The sequence below is a fragment of the Erpetoichthys calabaricus genome, chromosome 2, assembly GCF_900747795.2.
Source record: "Erpetoichthys calabaricus chromosome 2, fErpCal1.3, whole genome shotgun sequence".
NCBI lineage: Eukaryota > Metazoa > Chordata > Cladistia > Polypteriformes > Polypteridae > Erpetoichthys > Erpetoichthys calabaricus.
The window spans coordinates 84,379,272-84,399,056 of NC_041395.2; the positions used below are offsets into that span (position 1 = coordinate 84,379,272).

The window sequence follows — 19,785 nt, forward strand, 5'->3', positions numbered from 1 at the left end:
TGAAATAAAAAAATATATTATGCAGTGTATTATATAGTATAAACTATACTTTTATTTTTTTAGAAAATCTGTATTAAAATGTACATTTTCTTTTATCTTCACAATAACCCAGATTATTAATTGTAACATTATTTATTTGACTCTTTTTAAACACAGCTGCTCAGTTTCAAAGCTGTACTAAGCCAATTTCTAGAACGTCATATCTAATGTAAGCGCATATGTATTTGGTTAATAGCTGTCTTGTTCTTTGAACTAGTGGAGGACAAAAAGTTGGAATAAGGTCTGACCTAGTTGTAAGCACACATATGTAACTTATGACAGAAAGATCATCTTTTAAAAGTTATCTCCACCACCATAAAACATTTTGTTAAGAATGGAGACATCTAACAGCTTGACCTCCCTGATAATTATTTATAATACATTCCTCTTTGCATGGATAAATTTTAAGCACTTGTAGTCTGAGGCATTTTTTGTTTGGAATTTGCTTGGGTTTTCTTTGAGTGCTTCAAAGTTCCCAAAATATCTGATGAAGCCTGCAGAATGTTGGTATTTAATTCTTGCAGTGCATCCACTGCTGCTTGGATATATTCCAATATATGAAATGAATGAGACAAAAACAGTTCTGAAAACTTTTTTTTAAGGTTAAAGTGGGATCCCTGGCAACAATAATAACACTAAACTTACAGAATTCCTTTAAACTGGTAACATCAGGGAATTCTAGTTTACAATTAAAACCTGACTGCAATGGATTTACAATGGCTTTACTCTTGCAGGCACTTAGAAGCCTTGCTGTTTGGATGTCATCCTCAGTGTGTTATTGTTGATCTTGGGGACGAATTGCCAACACCAATGGATATCCAGGCAGCTCATTCCCGGCTGCGAACCCTTTGTCTTGGAGGTAATAAAAAGAATCTTTTATATTATATAAAGGTACAAAACAATAGTAAAATTTAGGTGTGCAGCAGAAAACGTTCTTGATTAGTAGATGGCTAGAAGTAATGGAGTAAAGAGCCTAAAGTCCTTTGCCACCTTAGTATTGTCAAAGTTACAGCATTTGAAGCTCAATAGAATCAAATGTGCAAATCATTTTCAAGCAACAGTATCACTAAAATATAGATAATGAAAGTGATGAAGATGTTGGAAGGAAATGCAAAGGAAACCAATTCATTACTATTACAGTGTAGAAAATTAAATTATATTTTAGATTTTAGTGATTTCCATGACTTGTGTCTTCATTCTGTAATTCCTCTGATGTAATCATTTGATTCCTTAGATTCAAAATGCATGTACGTAGGATCATAGCTCTGCACTCAAACTCTTTGTTTGTCCTGATTCTTATGTGCTCTTTTTACTGTGATTTCTATTACCATTGCTTAATGAACATAGAAAAAAATTTTTTCTGAATGTTGCTTTGTGTGGTTTAATTCAGATATTCCAGCATTAGTATCACCATCAGATGAGAAGTGGCTTTCAGCTCTCGAGATGACCAAGTGGTTGGACCATGTAAGGTAATATCTTCAGTCAATGTGCTGGATTATTACAATATAGTTTGCCTGTAGAGTAGTGTATGCATTTTAAATATGTCTTGTAGGAAAACAATGGAATTTTTTTTTTAATAATAATGTTTTCTCTGCAATAGTGTAGTGTAGCACTTAAACCTTGGTTTAGTTCAAAGTGAGTTAATTTCTGTATTATCTGCACTTTCATCACATGTTATAGGGGTTTCCTTTTCACGCTTCAGTTTTCAACCATAGACATGGTAGTTGTTGACTGCATACTGTACTAGTCTAAGTAATTGTTTATATATACATAAGTGTGTGGAGTTATTAACCTCCGTTTATCAATGGATGACTCCCGCATAATGAGATAGATAGATAGATAGATAGATAGATAGATAGATAGATAGATAGATAGATAGATAGATAGATAGATAGATAGATAGATAGATAGATAGATAGATAGATACTTGACACACTTCTGCTGAATAATCCATTAGCTGAAAGTCCTCAGTGTTAGTGTGTCAGAGAGAGGATGCACAGCATTGTTCATAATGGCACACAGTTTTGTTTTAATTCTGACCTTTACTACTACCTCCAGGGGGTCCAGAGTTTATTCTGTAACTGAGCTTGCCCTTTTAATTAGTTTGTTGATTTGGTGGTCCTCTGATCAAGCAATGTTACCATCCCAGCACAACACAGTGTAGAAAACTGCATTGGTCATCATAGAGTTATAGAAGATGTGATGGATGTGACTTTCCACATTAAAGGAACACTGTCTCCTAAGGAAAAGGAGTCTGCTCTGCCCTTCCTTATATATTTCCTCTGTGTTCCAAGATCAGTCCAAGCCTGTCATTAATGGTGACCCCAAGTATTGTAGAAGTGGACCACCACTACATCCTCTCCTTGAATAGTGACCAGACATAGATGGTCTTTGGTGCGGTAAAAGTCAATAACCAGTTCCTGGTTTGGCTGATTTTCCACATGATTCCTATACTCTGTCTCATCTCCTTTATCAATACACCTAAAGTGCAGAATCATCTGAGAATTTCTGCAAATGGTGTTATCTTTGTAGTTGGAGGTGTACAGAGTGAAGAGAAAGGGTGACATAAGTGTATCTTGTGGTGCTGCAGTGTTGCTTACATTCATATCAGAATCGCAGTCCTTGAGTCTCATAGACTGCAGTCTGGCCAGCAGGTAGCCCATTATCCAGGAGACCACAGGTTCATCCACCTGCATATGTCTAAGTTTACTCCTTAAAATGGATGGCTGGATGGTATTGAAAACACTGGAGAAATCAAAATATGCAATCCTCACAGTTTTGCCAGCTTTCTTCAGGTGAGAACAAGCCTTGTGGAGCACATAGATAATTGCATCCTCCACTCCAATCTTTGTCCAATAGGCAAACAGCAATGGGTATGGGTTGATCTACCACAAGATGATTCGTACAGTCCAGAACCAATGTCTTCCTGATGTGAGACGTAATTGACAATGGTCTGTAGTCATTAGGTGTAGAGGTGGCTGCTTCCTTTGGAACAGGAACAATGCAGGATGTTTTCCACATCAGTGGCACTTTCTAAAGCCTTAGGGACAGACTGAACAGGTGACAGAGGACACCACAAAGTTAGTCAGCACAGGCCTTAAGAATTCGAGGAGTGACTCCATCTGTTTCCTCAGCTTTTCCTGTGTGTAGCTTCCTCATTTATCTCCTTACATGTTCTTCGGTTATGGACAGTTCACACTGATGGTTAGAGGTGGACTTGTCATGGGCCATTCCAGTTGACATGGTAGGAGTTTTTGATGTAGTAGGGATGGTGTGGGTAGACTGGTCATTGGAAGAAGGTGGCAGTGGGAGGGAAAATCTATTAAAGAAAATGGTTCTGCTCGTTAGTTTGTCTACATCCCCTTCTAGCACCTAAGCCCTTGAGTCCAGTAATTATACCCAGTCCATTTCAGATATCCTTCATGTTATTCAGAGTGAGTTTGTTTTCTGTTATAGCTTTGTGAGCTTACTGTCCTTCCCTTAGCTTTTTCTTTAGCACACGCTGTACATCCTTCAGAGCCTCTTTGTCACCAGATTTGAATGCTGTCTTTTTCTCATTCAGGAGACCTTTTAGCTCAGTAGTAATCCAGGGCTTGTTGTTTGGAAGATAATACATTGTCTTTGTGGGTACCAATGTGTTGACACAGAAGTTAATATAGTCTGTGATGCAGTGACAGAGACACTCAAAATTGTCCCCATTTGACTTGCACATAATTTCCCAGTCTGTCATTTGGAAGCAGTCATTCAGAGCCATTTCCAGGCAAAACTTCTCACTGTCCTAGTGGTAACAGGTTGCCATCTAATAACAGGCTTGTAATTGAGAATAAGATGAATCAAGTTGTGGTCAGATTTGCCTAAAGGAACAAGTAGATTACACTTAAAGGAATCTTTAACATTTGATAGGATTTGGGTCCCTCTGCTGGGTAACTGTGGTCTGAAAATAGTTGGCCATTTTTCTTTTCTTGTCATTCAGCAAGAAAACAATAGTGGTGAAACTGACTGCTAACAAAAAATGGAATTACTTTTCAATTTAAAATAAATATTTATTTTATATATTCTAAATATTGTTTTATACACCTGCATAATATAAGGAAACCTTTTTATATAAGATGGAGAACTTTCCACTGTGATCACTCTCTACATTCTTTAATTGAGGACAAGACTTTTTGTCTTTTGTTTCCATATACTGTTTCAGTCAATTAATTATAAATATAGGGTTCAGCTTTCATTTTGAACTCCCCACTTAACACTTTAGAACACAGTAAATGTCAGTTATCAGGTTAACATACAGTAGATGTTTTAACTTTAAAAATGTTTAAATGTTATTTATAATGTGCACACCTGACTAGAGTATCTCGTAATAAGCAAAAAGCATCCGCAGTATGTATAGAAGATCATTTTATGTCCATGCTACATGCAAATTCTTCTGAGTGCATATTAACATTTAATCTTAAATTGAGCTTTCTACAATTTTGCATAAAACACATTTTTATAATGTGATAACCATTAAGGAGATAAATATTACCTAACTTTTTACTTCAGAATTTAAATCCAGGTTCTTTTTATGTAGTGCAACATAAATAGCTTAGTATTGGATGTGTGGTTTCTTTCAGTTTGGCTGACACTCCAACCGTTATACTGTGCTGTAGGCTCTTTGTTGTTATTTATAATAATTTTATTATTATCTGTTTATTTTATTTAATACCTCAGTATATACTGATTTACTTCAATTCAATTCAAGTATCTCTACTAATTTAGCTGTACAACTTTATTACACTATTGAACTCAACAGGGCATGTCAGGTGCATGCAGAACAAGCATATTGTAGCTGCAGATTCAGTTCCTCTGAACCATCAATCTATTCGTTTTTCTTTATTCTTAAGTTAAAGAATTCTGTCATGGGCAGGGATAACCTACCATAATAACACTATTTAATTTCAAGGCACTGTCACACATACGCTTGGTCACTTACTTATACACAGCCAATTTAGTCCTTTTATAGTCACAGTAAGATAAATACGTTTGGAACAAAAAAGAAAACTGAATTACTGAGAGAAATCTCATACAAAAAAGGGAAACGGTGACACTCTACACAGATATTATCTAAACTAAAAATGGAATTTAGAATCCTATAGATGTGAAGTTGCTGTCTTAACCACTTATTAGGCCCATCATATGTATATTATATACAGTTCAAAAGCCAATGAGTTAAGAATTTTGAGGTAACTTTCATAAACCAACCTTAGATAATGACAAAATACATTTCTCAGTATAAATTTAGACAGACAGTTTGGAACAATGGTTAAGACATTGCATTTAAAACCCCAATGCACATCTCATTTTGTGACCCTATGTTATTTACTTACCGTACTTATATTCCAAGTGCAAAAAATATCTGTAAACAGTTGTAGTGTGTCCTGAACTAGGTGGTAACTGTATTCATTAAAAAAAAAATCTACAACACAATAATGTATTCAGAAAACAAAAGGGTCTAAATACTTTCTTAATTCACTCTGTATATAAATGTATATTCAGTGTAAAGGAGGATGTGGAAGGACAGACATTCTACACCGATCAATTAGTGGTTCCATTCCTGACATGGAGGCTGCTATAGGACATACGGGAAATGTCTCCAAGGGCCATGAGTTCACTCAGTACACTGGGTGGCGGTGTCCCTCTGTTACAGCTCTCGTTTGGGCAACTTCAAGGCTGCATGGGAGTTGTTGCACTGGTTAACATCCCTGTTGGGGTCCTTCAATGCCACTAAGAGAAGCTGCTGAGAGTCAGGCTCCCCTGTCAGGGGGAACTTCCACCTGACCCAGAAGTGTTTCCTGGTTGTAGTGTTGGTGTGTCAGAAGTATTCTTGGGTTCAGGTTATAAGGAGCACTTCACCTCACCCAAGTGAGATTGAGTCGAGAATGAGTAGGGTAAAGCTCACTTTGTAGTAGTAGTAGAAAAGGAAGAGGACAAATAACTTTTGTGTAGTTGTATCTGGGGTTTAGGGCTCTGAGACACCCCCTACAGGCCACAACAGGTTATACAGTACATACATGTGTGGATTTGGGTGTATTTGAAAATCTAATGGTTAACATCCAAAATGGTCTCCAACCCAATGACCCAGTTAGTGTATTTAAAGACAGATATATGATTACTGATATAATTATCATCCTACTGTATATGACTATATTATGGAAGGATTTCAAATCTGTTTAAACATTTGACTTTTTAGAGAGTGGAAAGCTGAATAAGTTTTTACTTTGTTAAATCTGATAGATTTGCCATTTGATAAGTTTCTCCTGTTCAAAGTTTTCTTATAATTTTCAGGTCATGTCTTAAAAAATCAATTGAAGTCTGTTGCCTTTTATCAGATGGACATCTAACAGTAATCCTGCAGGGTAAGAAATATTTTTTTCTCTTTATTACAGCAATATCCAAATATCACTGTGCCCCATGATGAATGCCATGAAGATTCAAACACTTCAATCAGCAAAGCAGAAGAAAAAATAGAAAATGGTAGAAAAGGTAGAAATGAGGGCCATAAATGACAGTCTGGCCCTTAACTATAAAATTGTGAATCTCTTTCTGTATCTAAAAGACAAGTGGACTGATTTCCTTTATCCTAGTGGAAAAATAAATCAAAGTATTATATCAATTTCTTTCTGCCTCATTCATTTATACACCTCCAAAGTTCAGGCACAAATTGTAACTCAGCCTAAGAAACATTGTTCAGTTCCATCCAATTCCAAGCTCCAGGGTCTGTAACAGGGACTAGTTTATACATGTAATCCATCTTGGGTCTGGATGCAGTGAAAACTGTGATTGCCAATCTTATTTACTGTGCTCCTCTGAGTGGCCTAATTCAGTGTACCTTGAAAAATACAAGAACTCTCCTTTACATGTTGTGTTCCAGTTTTTTACTTCTCCACCCAGAAATAAAAACATGTAATAGTAAATGGTTTAGGCACCTGTACCAGTCATGAAATCTTATGAAATTGTTTTTTCTGCTAGGACAGAAGGTGGCGGTTCCTACATGACTCCCCTACACACGGTTTTATTTAATTCAGTATGAAAGGGTGATATGAAGCTCATATCCTTTACGTGCTTGTATTTATTTATACAGATATTTCCCTTGTAGCAGAACAGCAAAATAATACCATACCTGGTTAGACTTTGATATCATACAAGAAAAGAAACAGAATCAATTAAACAGTAAATTGAATTTACCAATTTAAGGATTGTTAGCATCCAATGTACTGTAGATTTTTCAGCTTTTTGAGGCACATATATTGACACCTAAAGTCTATGGCTTTTATCAGCAAGAAACTTTGCTGTAGTTGTATACCATCTATGCCAAATGGAATACCTGCTTAGGGCCGGTTTATACTTCATGCTCAGAATGTGTACGCATCTTGGCTGCCACGCATTCCCAGCATTCATTTGACGCTTCCTCTGAGCACATCCTCAGAAATTAACACGACGCGTGCAAAGTTGCAGTACCAGCAAAAAGTCTGGGGGCGCAGTGTGATAAAGTTGAAACGTGACTTCAGACTCTCTTTTTACTATCTACATGTGACAGAAAGTCGCTTTGCAGATCCTACAGGATCGATGTGCATGCTTCGATATTTGATGAACAGTTTGATGTGGTGAAGCAAAATGCCGAAATACAAATGCATTTGTGGTGCTTTTATATTCAAATGTCACAAATTACAACAGGTCTCACATACCATTTTCTGTGCCATGTTTTTTTTTTCCTTCACAACAGCATCAAAATGTACGCCGGTGTATTTGAGCCACCGGGAAAAAGGTGTATTATGTTATTAAAGTGGAAATTTTGGTTTAAATCTCGAAATGTCCACTTTAATGTCATAGTTTATTTTACCATTAAAGTAGACCAACGTAAACTTAATTGCTACGTGCTTCTGGGGCTTCCTCCTGCACTGACAGCAGCAGCAATCAGCAATTGTCACACAGAACACATTAAATTTATGATATTACAGCTGTCTGCACGTTTAGAATCCTTAGATTTATACTTGATATCACTTTCATGATGAAATGCATTAAACTATGTACTGTATATTACATTTTACGTTAACTTCCTTTAAGTAATGAATATTGTTAATAATTACACATGTGGGGGCGGCACAGTAGGGGAGCCATAGTGCTCCTGTCTCACAGGGAGTCACGTCCTTGGTGTTCCCTGCACGGAGTTTGCACAGAGTTTTCCTGGTGGGTTTCCGCAGTGTGCTCCGATTTCCTTCCAAAGATTATACATGTTTGGGGATTTGGTGATCCTAAAATGATGCCGGTGTATGTGTGTGCTTGTATTCATCTTGCGATGAGCTGATGCCTCGCATCCAATGCACGCTGGAATGGGCACATCACTGGATTGATGGATGTAATCATTAAACATCCATCCTTTTCAGAGATATTGTGGCAAGGTGTCCTTGGAAATTAATGGGTGTTTCAGGCAATTCACAACACAGCAAAGCTGAACCTGTTCTCACAGTGATGATATCTCGCACTGCCACCTGGTGAAATCTTCCAGATTTACGCAAAATATGCATGCAAGTATAAACAGTATACCACTTGTGTAGCAGTAGCATCCACAGGTGCACACATTGCGTCGTGTGAAGTTTAAACCTGGCCTTAGAGGTGAACTAAAAAGATACTACCTTGCCCCTTTTGTAAATTATGTGATAAATATTTGTCCAAAAACTCACTGCTTTTAACATTCAATTTAATAATTAGTTTTTTAATTGAATATTTATTGATCTTTTTTAACAAAACAATTTACTTTCTCATTTTGTAGAATCTGAAGACCGGGACCTCAGCTGTGTTGTGTCTAGTCTAGTCCAGCTCATGTGTGACCCACATTCCCGGACATTGTCAGGCTTTCAGAGTCTGGTCCAGAAAGAATGGGCGGTGGCTGGCCATCGTTTTTTAAACAGATTTAACTATAGTGGGGACAATGAGAAGGAGGAGGTAAGACTTGTTAACACTTGTGTTATACATGATTGTTATTGATAGAACACATTAGACAGATCTTTAAATAAATAGATAGATGGACAGACGGACGGACAATGGTCTGATCATAACCCATGACTAAAAAGGAACTTAAAAATAAAGAAAACCTTTGACCGCAGTTCCATTCACAGCGAGGCATTATGCAGGCATATTGCTGTTGGTATACAGTAAAGGAGTCTCAGCAATGTTTCCTTAAACACTTCTGATAAATAATTCATTGGCTGAAATTCCACAACGTTATGTGTAAGAGAGAGGATGTGCAACATTGTATACAGTATAATGGAACTGAGTTTTGTTTTCATTTCTCCTTTACTGTTATCACAAGAGGGTCCAGAGTGTGTCCCTTTTAATACTATAATATGTATACTATTTCTGTCTTTCCAGTTTTCCATGTTGTTATCTTACAGATTATTAAAATATTTATTTTGACATCTGGATAAGAAGGGTGTTTTTACAAATGCGTGTATACAATGCGTTTCCATTTTCACCAATTGACTACTCTATCACTGACTGTGTCACATATGCATATAAAGTTATTTAAAGTAAGCAGGCAACTAATGAATCGGTGTGTGTATGCAATTAAGAGGCAGAATGGATGTAACTAAGATTTAAGTAGCTTTGAGGATGAGGTAGTAGTAGTAGTAGTAATATTAGTAATATATTATTATCAACGGTTCAGATGTTGATGTGTCTTACTGGTTCACAATAATGGGGAAACCCAAATACTGGAGAAACCTCCATGGTCTAAAGTCCATGGATCTATCATGTCTGGCTTCAACAATGCAGGCTGGGTATGACAGCATGTGGAGGGGAGTTCTGCCATATCCCATTATTACTTCTTCACTTTATTGTCCACAGTGTTTGTTGTGCTCCCCGACAACCCCTACCCAACAGGATAGCCTATTAAAACAATTAGTGGTATAAGTGTACAAGACATTTTTGAACTAGCACTTTTGTTTTATGCTGCCATTTCCACAAATGTAAGTATCATGATCTCTTCTCTTTCTTTCTAGTCTCCTGTGTTCCTACTTTTCCTTGACTGCGTGTGGCAGCTTCTCAAACAATTCCCTTCATACTTTGAAATCACAGAAGACTACTTGGTAGCTGTGCATGACAGCACCTACATTCCCATTTTCAACACCTTCCTAGCCAACTGTCAGCGTGAGAGAGCACGCAGAATCCAGGTGAGGAGCTGTCTGAAAAGAATGTCTTCGTCTATGTCTTACTGTGATAGTATACTGAACAATTACACATACCCTGCAGCTTTTTTTTTTAACTTAGTGCTTTACATTGTTTCTATTCCAGCATACATCACAAAGCTACACTCCTGTCAATGGCTGGTATGATGTGGTGAATAGACAGATTGTTCTGAGCTCTGCTGGCTGCCCTCTGCCTTCAGTGTGGGACTGGGCCCTCCAGTGTAGCCCAAAGCGACGGGCACAGTTCTGCCATCCTGGATACACTTCTAATCATTGGATAAACAGGTGCTCAGATTTGCCCAGCTTTCATAAGGCAAGTTTGATTTTATTCTAGGTAGATGAGAGATTTATTATAAATGATAATTTTGAGTGGCACAGTAGTAAGCGATGCTACCTTACATCTTGTGGAACCAGGGTTTTTCATCCCACAGTTAGTCACTGTCCATGTGAACCTTACATATTCTCCATGCATCTAAAGAACTTTTTTTTTTTAATATTTCCATTTTCCCTGTGTTAAAAAGTGACTCTGTGTTGTTGCAGTATGACTGTGTGTGGATGTGCAAATGACTGGGACTTGAAAATGGACTGGCATCTAATGTAGGGTTAGTCAATGTCTTGAGCCCAGTGCTGCTGAGGTGGGCTTTGGCTATCTAAGACCATAAAGTGGAGACAATGCCTTTAAAAAAAAATGGGTGGATGGATGGAGAGATAGAAAACATTACTTTAAAGTCTCCATACTTATTCAGCAGTCCTGAGGAAATTCAAAATTGTACAGAGAGTTGTATATTTAATAGTTGCATATCAGAGCCCAGAAAACCTCCTGCTAAATTCTTTATTACCCCTGTTTTAACATTAAGTTAATACTCATGTTTACACCTCAAATCCTGATCCCAGTAAAATGCTAGTGATTGCATTTGCATGCCACTGTGTCATAGTTTTAATTTTAATATCCTGATTAAATATTCATTGTTGTGAGGTTGTACAGGTGGGGATGAGACTGATGCAGTAGCATTTCCTTCATCTCAGATAGAACAGTAAATAGTATACTAAATCAGGCACCTCCATCGATCGATAGATAGATAGATAGATAGATAGATAGATAGATAGATAGATAGATAGATAGATAGATAGATAGATAGATAGATAGATAGATAGATAGATAGATAGATAGATAGATAGATAGATAGAACTTTATTTGTCCCCGGGGTACTTTAAATAAATTTATACATAAATTTATATATACAGTAATCCTTCCTTCATCGCGGGGGTTGCGCTCCAGAGCCACCCGCGAAATAAGAAAATCCGCGAAGTAGAAACCATATGTTTATATGGTTATTTTTATATTGTCATGCTTGGGTCACAGATTTGCGCAGAAACACAGGAGGTTGTAGAGAGACAGGAACGTTATTCAAACACTGCAAACAAACATTTGTCTCTTTTTCAAAAGTTTAAACTGTGCTCCATGACAAGACAGAGATGACAGTTCTGTCTCACAATTAAAAGAATGCAAACATATCTTCCTCTTCAAAGGAAACAGAGAGGAAAGCAAACAAATCAATAGAGCTGTTTGGCTTTTAAGTATGCGAAGCACCGCCGGTACAAAGCTGTTGAAGGCGGCAGTTCACACCCCCTCCGTCAGGAGCAGGGAGGGAGAGAGAGAGAGAGAGAGAGAGAGAGAAAAACAAAGTCAAAAATCAATACGTGCCCTTTGAGCTTTTAAGTATGCGAAGCACCGTGCAGCATGTCGCTTCACGAAGCAGCTGCACACAGAAGGTGGCAACGGGAAGATAATCTTTCAGCATTTTTAGACGAGCGTCCGTATCGTCTAGGTGTGCGAACAGCCCCCCTGCTCACACCCCCTACGTCAGGATCAGAGAAAGTCAGCACAAGAGAGAGAGAGAAAGTAAGTTGGGTAGCTTCTCAGCCATCTGCCAATAGCGTCCCTTGTATGAAATCAACTGGTCAAACCAACTGAGGAAGCATGTACCAGAAATTAAAAGACCCATTGTCCGCAGAAATCCGCGAACCAGCAAAAAATCCGCGATATATATTTATATATGCTTACATATAAAATCCGCGATAGAGTGAAGCCGCAAAAGGCGAAGCGCGATATAGCAAGGGATCACTGTATATATATATATACAGTTAGGTCCGTAAATATTTCAACAGAGACAACTTTTTTTCTAATTTTGGTTCTGTACATTACCACAATGAATTTTAAATGAATCAACTCAGATGCAGTTGAAGTGCAGACTTTCAGTTTTAATTCAGTGGGGTGAACAAAACGATTGCATAAAAATATGAGGCAACTAAAGCATTTTTTTAACACAATCCCTTCATTTCAGGGGCTCAAAAGTAATTGGACAAATTAAATAACTGGAAATTAAATGTTCATTTCTAATACTTGGTTGAAAACCCTTTGCTGGCAATGACAGCCTGAAGTCTTGAACTCATGGACATCACCAGATGCTGGGTTTCCTCCTTTTTAATGCTCTGCCAGGCCTTTACTGCAGCGGCTTTCAGTTGCTGTTTGTTTGTGGGCCTTTCTGTCTGAAGTTTAGTCTTCAACAAGTGAAATGCATGCTCAATTGGGTTAAGATCAGGTGACTGACTTGGCCATTCAATAATTTTCCACTTCTTTGCTTTAATAAACTCCTGGGTTGCTTTGTCTGTATGTTTTGGGTTATTGTCCATCTGTATCATGAAATGCCACCCAATCAATTGGACTGCATTTAGCTGGATTTGAGCAGACAGTATGTCTTTGAACACCTAAGAATTCATTCGGCTGCTTCTGTCCTGTGTCACATCATCAATAAACACTAGTGTCCCAGTGCCACTGGCAGCCATGCATGCCCAAGCCATTACACTGCCTCCACCGTGTTTTACAGATGATGTGGTATGCTTTGGATAATGAGCTGTTCCACGTCTTCTCCATAATTTTTTTTTTGCCATCATTCTGGTAGAGGTTGATCTTGTTGCATCTGTCCAAAGAATGTTTTTCCAGAACTGTCCTGGCTTTTTTAGATGTTCTTTAGCAAAGTCCAATCTAGCCTTTCTATTCTTGAGGCTTATGAGTGGCTTGCACCTTGCGGTGCACCCTCTGTATTTACTTTCATGCAGTCTTCTCTTTATGGTAGACTTGGATATCGATACGCCTACCCCCTGGAGATTGTTGTTCACTTGGTTGGCTGTTGTGAAGGGGTTTCTCTTCACCATGGAAATGATTCTGCGATCATCCACCACTGTTGTCTTCCATGGACGTCCAGGTCTTTTTGCGTTGCTGAGTTCACCAGTGCTTGCTTTCTTTCTCAGGATGTACCAAACTTTAGATTTTGCCACTCGTAATATTGTAGCAATTTCTCGGAAGGGTTTTTTCTGTTTTCGCAGCTTAAGGATGGCTTCTTTCACCTGCATGGAGAGCTCCTTTGACCGCATGTTGTCTGTTCACAGCAAAATCTTCCACATGCAAGCACCACACCTCAAACAACTCCAGGCCTTTTATTTGCTTAATTGATAATGACATAACGACGGACTTGCCCACACCTGCCCATGAAATAGCATTTGAGTCAATTGTCCAATTACTTTTGAGCCCCTGAAATGAAGGGATTGTGTTAAAAAATGCTTTAGTTGCCTCACATTTTTATGCAATCGTTTTGTTCACCCCACTGAATTAAAGCTGAAAGTCTACACTTCAACTGCATCTGAGTTGTTTCATTTACAATTACATTTACATTTACATCATTTAGCAGACGCTCTTATCCAGAGCGACTTACAACATTGTGGTAATGTACAGAACCAAAATTAGAAAAAAGTTGTCTCTGTCCAAATATTTATGGACCTAACTGTATATCAATCACAACACAATAAAGTGTGTAGAAAGTGAAGGGGTCTGAATACTACTAAATGCTTACGCTTCATAGCAGTAGTGCAGTATAATAGAGAATTGCATAGTAAAGCATTTGTTTAGGCCCATGTTCAACATTTGATATCATTATCAGGTGAACTAACTGTAGTCTGCTGAGATGTTTTCCTTTAGTGAAATGTGTACTTTTTGAGAAGAGACTTTGGAACTGAATGTTTTCATGTTGAGGAGATCTGGTTGTGCTACACACTATAACATTATAAACTAAGTAATATTTTATTGTGTTTGCTCGTTTATTTCTTCACTCTGAAAATGGGCACTTAAAGTACACGCTAAAAAAATAACTTTGGTGGTCCTTGTTCCCTTAACAGTTATTTCTTTCAACCTAATAAATTCCGGAAATTGGAGGTGTGTATACAACAAACGTTCACTGGGATTTCAATACATTTTGCAACCAAGTGAAGTTAGTATGCTGGGGATCCATTAGGCTTTATTCAGTTCTGCCACAGGAAAAGAATTTTGAAATTATAATTCTTGTTCTTCTTTTCATCACTTACTGGCCATTTTTTTACATATTCCTCCTCACTGCTACAGGGTGTCCCATAAATAATATACAGTGGAACCTCGGTTTGCGAGTAATTTGGTTTATGAGTGTTTTGCAAGACGAGCTAAAATTTTTAATAAATTTTGACTTGATAAACGAGCGACATCTTGCAATACGAGTAGTATGTATACGCTTTGTCTGCTGAGCATCATGTAATCACAACTGAGCTGATGGTTCTTCTCCATCTCTCTCTCGCTGCGGGATTGTGGGCAATCATCTCCTATTCTCCGTCTGAGTCGGCGTGCCTCACTCATATAGTCAACATCCATACAAGCGTATACTGTTTACTACAGCATTGTGACTGTGTGTGTGTGTGCGTGCATGCACGCGCGCGCACATGTGTGCTGTGACGTGCGAGTCCCCATCTTGCACCACCAGCTTTATTCAGCTTGAAACAGCAACAGCGCGGTTATTTATTGTAGTGGGATCTGCCACTCTCCTATACACAGACACAGCAGTCAGGCAGGGTTGTGGCCAATCAGTACTGTGTCCTGCGCATTTATAATGTTCCTTGTTCCTTGTATCACCCATCAACGGCAGGCACTTATAGCATGTCCGTGATCTTTTCGGATTCGCTTTTACGGCGAACTGTTACAGCGCTGTGAGACTGCAATTGCTTTGGGATGCTATTCCGTGTGTCATCCCGTTGGGTGGAATCCCACAAGAGTTTAGAAACTCACTCACACCAGCCATGATTCTTTTCAAAGGTAAAGTGCAGGTTAATATGTTTTATGTATTTTTACTTTATATTTTGTATTAATCATTTTTATATGAATAGTTTTGGGTTGTGGAACGAATCATCTTGAGTTTCCATTATTTCTTATGGGGAAATTCATTTTGATATACGAGTGGTTTGGACTGCGAGCACGTTTCCGGAACGAATTATGCTCGCAAACCGAGGTTTCATTGTATATAACTGCATTACTCTGTGCCTGCTAGCCATCTGCTAGTTGATCTCTTACTGTACTTTAAATTAATTGAAGATGTTCTCCTTCAAGCAACTTACCTTTTCCACTGGTTTTGGAAATTTTCCATATACTAGTATCTCCTTAATCAGATGAATAAGTGAAGACCATATTTTAAAAATGTACCTAGAGAATGCAAGGCTATTGCCATGTAAATACTGATGATTTTCTAATGGGGCAGCATAACATTTTCCACAATATGTGATGGAGTAATTTTTTCCTTTCTTTAGTCTGATGCCAGCTCTTCAAGCCTTGGTCCCATTATGATGTTTGCTAAAGGATCTCTGACCACACCTTCACAAATCCTACCTTGGAGAAGTACTACATCTTACCGATGGGGTCACCGTAAGACCTCCTCAATTGAGAGTCTTCCAGGATTGGACTGGGTTCTTAAAAGCTACAAGAAATCTGAGACTCCAAAGAACATCCAGGGACTGGAACAGAATCCCCCAGTCACATACCAGTGTGAATCTTTTCAGGCCCTTGTGCCCCTGCTCTGTGGACCATATATATGCTTATGGAGAAGTTGCTACCTGCGAGGATCACAGGAGCTTCAGGTAAAATGATCTTTTGGCCAGTCGTCAAAATTAAAACTTTAAATTGTTACAATTCTGCTTTAATTAAATCTTAATGTGACAGAAAATTAAGATTTATATATATTCTCAAAGATGTACTGAAAAAAATGAATGGCATTATGGTCATAACTATTTTCTTATATTGTACATTAACTTAGGAACATTTCTGCCTGTTTTATGCCTTATCTTTTCATTTCATTTCATTTTATGATGTTTTGCATTTTTTTAGAATTTAGAATTTAAAAAAAATTGAATTTGAATTTGAGAATATTTTAACTACATATTGTGTATCTAATAGAATATTATGTTGTAAGCCATTACAATGCCTCACTAACATGTAATTTATGTTTTTACCTCAAGCGATTCAGACTTATTTTCAAGAAGGAGTTTGATAGGATCAGTTACAGTATTTAAATACATACATATTTTTAGTTGTAACTTGCAAAGGTCATTGAATTTAGAATTTTCACTTTGCCGTCACATTAGAAATAATCTAAAAGAATAAAATTCAAGTATAGATTTTGTCCTTTGTGATTAAATTAATACAATATATGTTAACATTGTAATCAAACAGAGGATTCTACATTCAATTTGTAATGATAAAGTAGAGTCTAAGTTAGAAACAATATTACTTTACTTTAAATCACAAAAGACAAATAATTTAAAGTGAAGTTTTAACCATGGGTGAGAACAGTATGTTACCCTTATGCTTAAGCATCCTGCAGCTTTTCATGATGACACAGTATCTTGTAGATTTCGAAGAGATCACCTCTCTCTCCTAGCAGTTATAGAGATGGCATGGGTGGAAATTAAAAGCAGTGAGCTCTACCACTCAGTTATACAGCTAGCTGTCGATCTAGGTGCTAACCTGTGACTGAACTTAATTGCGTGACTGCATGTACCACAGGTTACATTCAGTGACACATGTGCACGAAAATATAAAATGATTGAAAATGGGGACAAAGCACTGTTTTATACTATGGTACAGTGTTAGTGAAGACTGCTACACATTCATCAGCTCCAAAACTAATTTTCTTTGTTCATATGTAAAAAATAGAAATGGCTAGAGAAACAGAAAAATAATTGCTAGTTTGTGATTGTGTTACCAAAACCAAAACACTGAACCTGAACAGAAAGTCAATGTAAAACATATCACTAAATGGTTTTTCAAAGAATTAAAAGAGTGATAGCAAATATAATGAATGCTAATATCAGAAAATAAACCGAACTGGTCACGTAATGCCTCTTGGAGTATTGCATGAACAATAGGGACAAGATGTTAAAAATATCAAACTTTGTCAAAAAGAGTCAAAAATAGTTTTCAAATCAATGGCCCTCAACCTACAAAATGTGTTAATTGTCACAATAAAATAATGGAAACTTTAAAAAAAAAGTTAGAAAAGTACCTTTATGAAAATCGCATACTAAGCAAAAGTCAAACCAATCTTTTAGATTTTTTCGAGCAGGCTACAGAGAAATGGTTGACAAAAGCAGCCATAGAACATAATTTACTTAGACTTTCTAAAAGCCTTTGATATGGTCCCACAACAAAGATTAATTTTGAAGAGAAGCTGTTGGTATCAGAGGTAACCTACAGAACTGGATCTCAAGTTGGTTAACTGATGGGAGGAAAACAGTACAGATAAGATGAGAATGCTTCTCATGGAGTAAGGTGATCATTTGAGTCTCTTGGGGTCTGTTCTTGGACCACTATTTTTTCTTATTCATATTAATGACATAGATTCCGGTTTAGATAGTATACTTATGAAATTTGTAGATGGTACTAAAATTGGAGAGACAGCAGATACAGAGGAGGCAGCCAAAACAATTCAGAAAGACATGGTCAAGCTTCAGAACTGAGCAAACATTTAGAGAATTTAGTTTAACATAGAAAGGTGTAAATTGCTAGTTGTAGGTTAAAGGAACTTCAATTATAAATACAAGATGCGAGTCATTGTCCTACAGGAAGCAACCTCTGAAAAGGATTTAGAGGTTTAAATTGACATAATGTTCTCATCACCTAAGCAATGTGCAGAAGGCAAACAAACGTTTAATATAAATTGAGAGAAGTTATGCTTTGACTGTACAGTTGCGCTATATAGATGTGTGATGTCTGGGATGCCCATAGTTGGCATTACCTCCTTGAACTTGGGATATGGAATGTTATGACCAAAGATGGACTAGGTAATGAGGATACATAAAGTACACAGCAAGGACAGGTGTAAAAGTGTGAAGTGCTTTTATTAACAATTATCATGTTCCAAAACATGCTTCTTTAATAAATTAGTCAATAAATAATCTATAATAAAAACAGTGTTAGTGAAGGTTAAAAATCAATAAATAAATAATTCCAAAAGCAGGTTAAAAATCCTAGGTTAAAATATGGTCAGGACTTGCCCATAAAACCCAATACGAGCCTCAGTGCATCCAGTCAAACCAACTTCTCCTCTGCTCACCCTGTAAGGTCTGCTCAGTAAGGGGCAGTCGTCCTTCGATCTGGCTCAAGTTCCCCCCACTATCCTTAAGCATTCAGCAGGGAACCCTGCGAGCCCTGCTCAATTCTCCTGCCACTGTCCCGTGAAATTAATTGAGAATTGGGTAGATTGGTTGGTTGCTCCTGCTCCTTGGGCATTCGGCAGTAGTGATCCTGCCCAATTAGCACTCAGCAAAAGTCACCCTGCCCCATGAGTGCTGTCTGCTCGCTGCACCCGAGGCCACTCCTCAAACGCTTTCCTCCTCACCACAGCACCTGTTCTGCCACAATCCTACCTCTTCTTTCCTTTTTCTGTCCTTTCAGTTTAACCTCCGGTTTTCCTTTCTCCTTCTCTTTTTTATCCTTTACAGGCTTTTTTATATAAATGTGGGCATAATTGTCTTGGTTACAATAATAAGAGCATGAATGAAGAAACCACCTGGACTGACCTCTTTTGCACGTTGATGAGCCAATTTCCCCATCTACATCCCAGTGCCACTCAGCAATGCACCTGTTCACAACTACAAAACCCATCCAACCCCCCCAATCTGAGCCTGAGTGTAGTGTTTTTACTAAAACTACTGCATACTGTCAGTGACCTTTAAACGCTCTTTACGAAAGGATGAGACCACATGTGGAATATTATGTACAGTTCTGGTCATCACGCAATAAAGACACATCTGCACTTGGAAGCTCTGCAGAAGAGAGCAACCAAGTGCATCCCAGGACTTAAGGACATGTCCTACTGTGACACACTCAGAGAACTAAACTTTTTTAGGTTCAACCAGAGTAGGATGAACGATGACCAGGTCTTCAGAATTCCCAAAGTCATTGAAAAAGAAATTCAGGGAGAATGCATTGACAACTACTGCTGGAAAACATTTCTTATTCAAAGAGTTGTGGTAATCTGGAACAAACTGCTGAGTCATGTAGTTGAAGCAAAGGCCTTGACAACCTTTAAAACGTATCTGGATGAGATACTAGAACAGCTTAGCTATTAGCTAAGCAAACGGGCTTGACAAACTTAATGGTCTCTTTTCTTTT

The 19,785-nt window shown here is 37.8% G+C and overlaps 1 protein-coding gene across 1 annotated transcript in view; it reads left to right on the forward strand.

Moving 5' to 3' along the window:
- Positions 1 to 19,785, forward strand: part of mtmr11 (myotubularin related protein 11) — a 116,430-nt gene that overhangs the window by 86,140 nt on the left and 10,505 nt on the right. Inside the window, exons 10-16 of the mRNA XM_028794010.2 lie at positions 774 to 898; positions 1,430 to 1,508; positions 6,364 to 6,434; positions 8,849 to 9,021; positions 10,077 to 10,247; positions 10,369 to 10,575; positions 15,924 to 16,250. Of these exons, the coding sequence (XP_028649843.1) occupies positions 774 to 898; positions 1,430 to 1,508; positions 6,364 to 6,434; positions 8,849 to 9,021; positions 10,077 to 10,247; positions 10,369 to 10,575; positions 15,924 to 16,250 (1,153 nt within the window). The remainder of the gene's footprint in view (positions 1 to 773; positions 899 to 1,429; positions 1,509 to 6,363; positions 6,435 to 8,848; positions 9,022 to 10,076; positions 10,248 to 10,368; positions 10,576 to 15,923; positions 16,251 to 19,785) is intronic.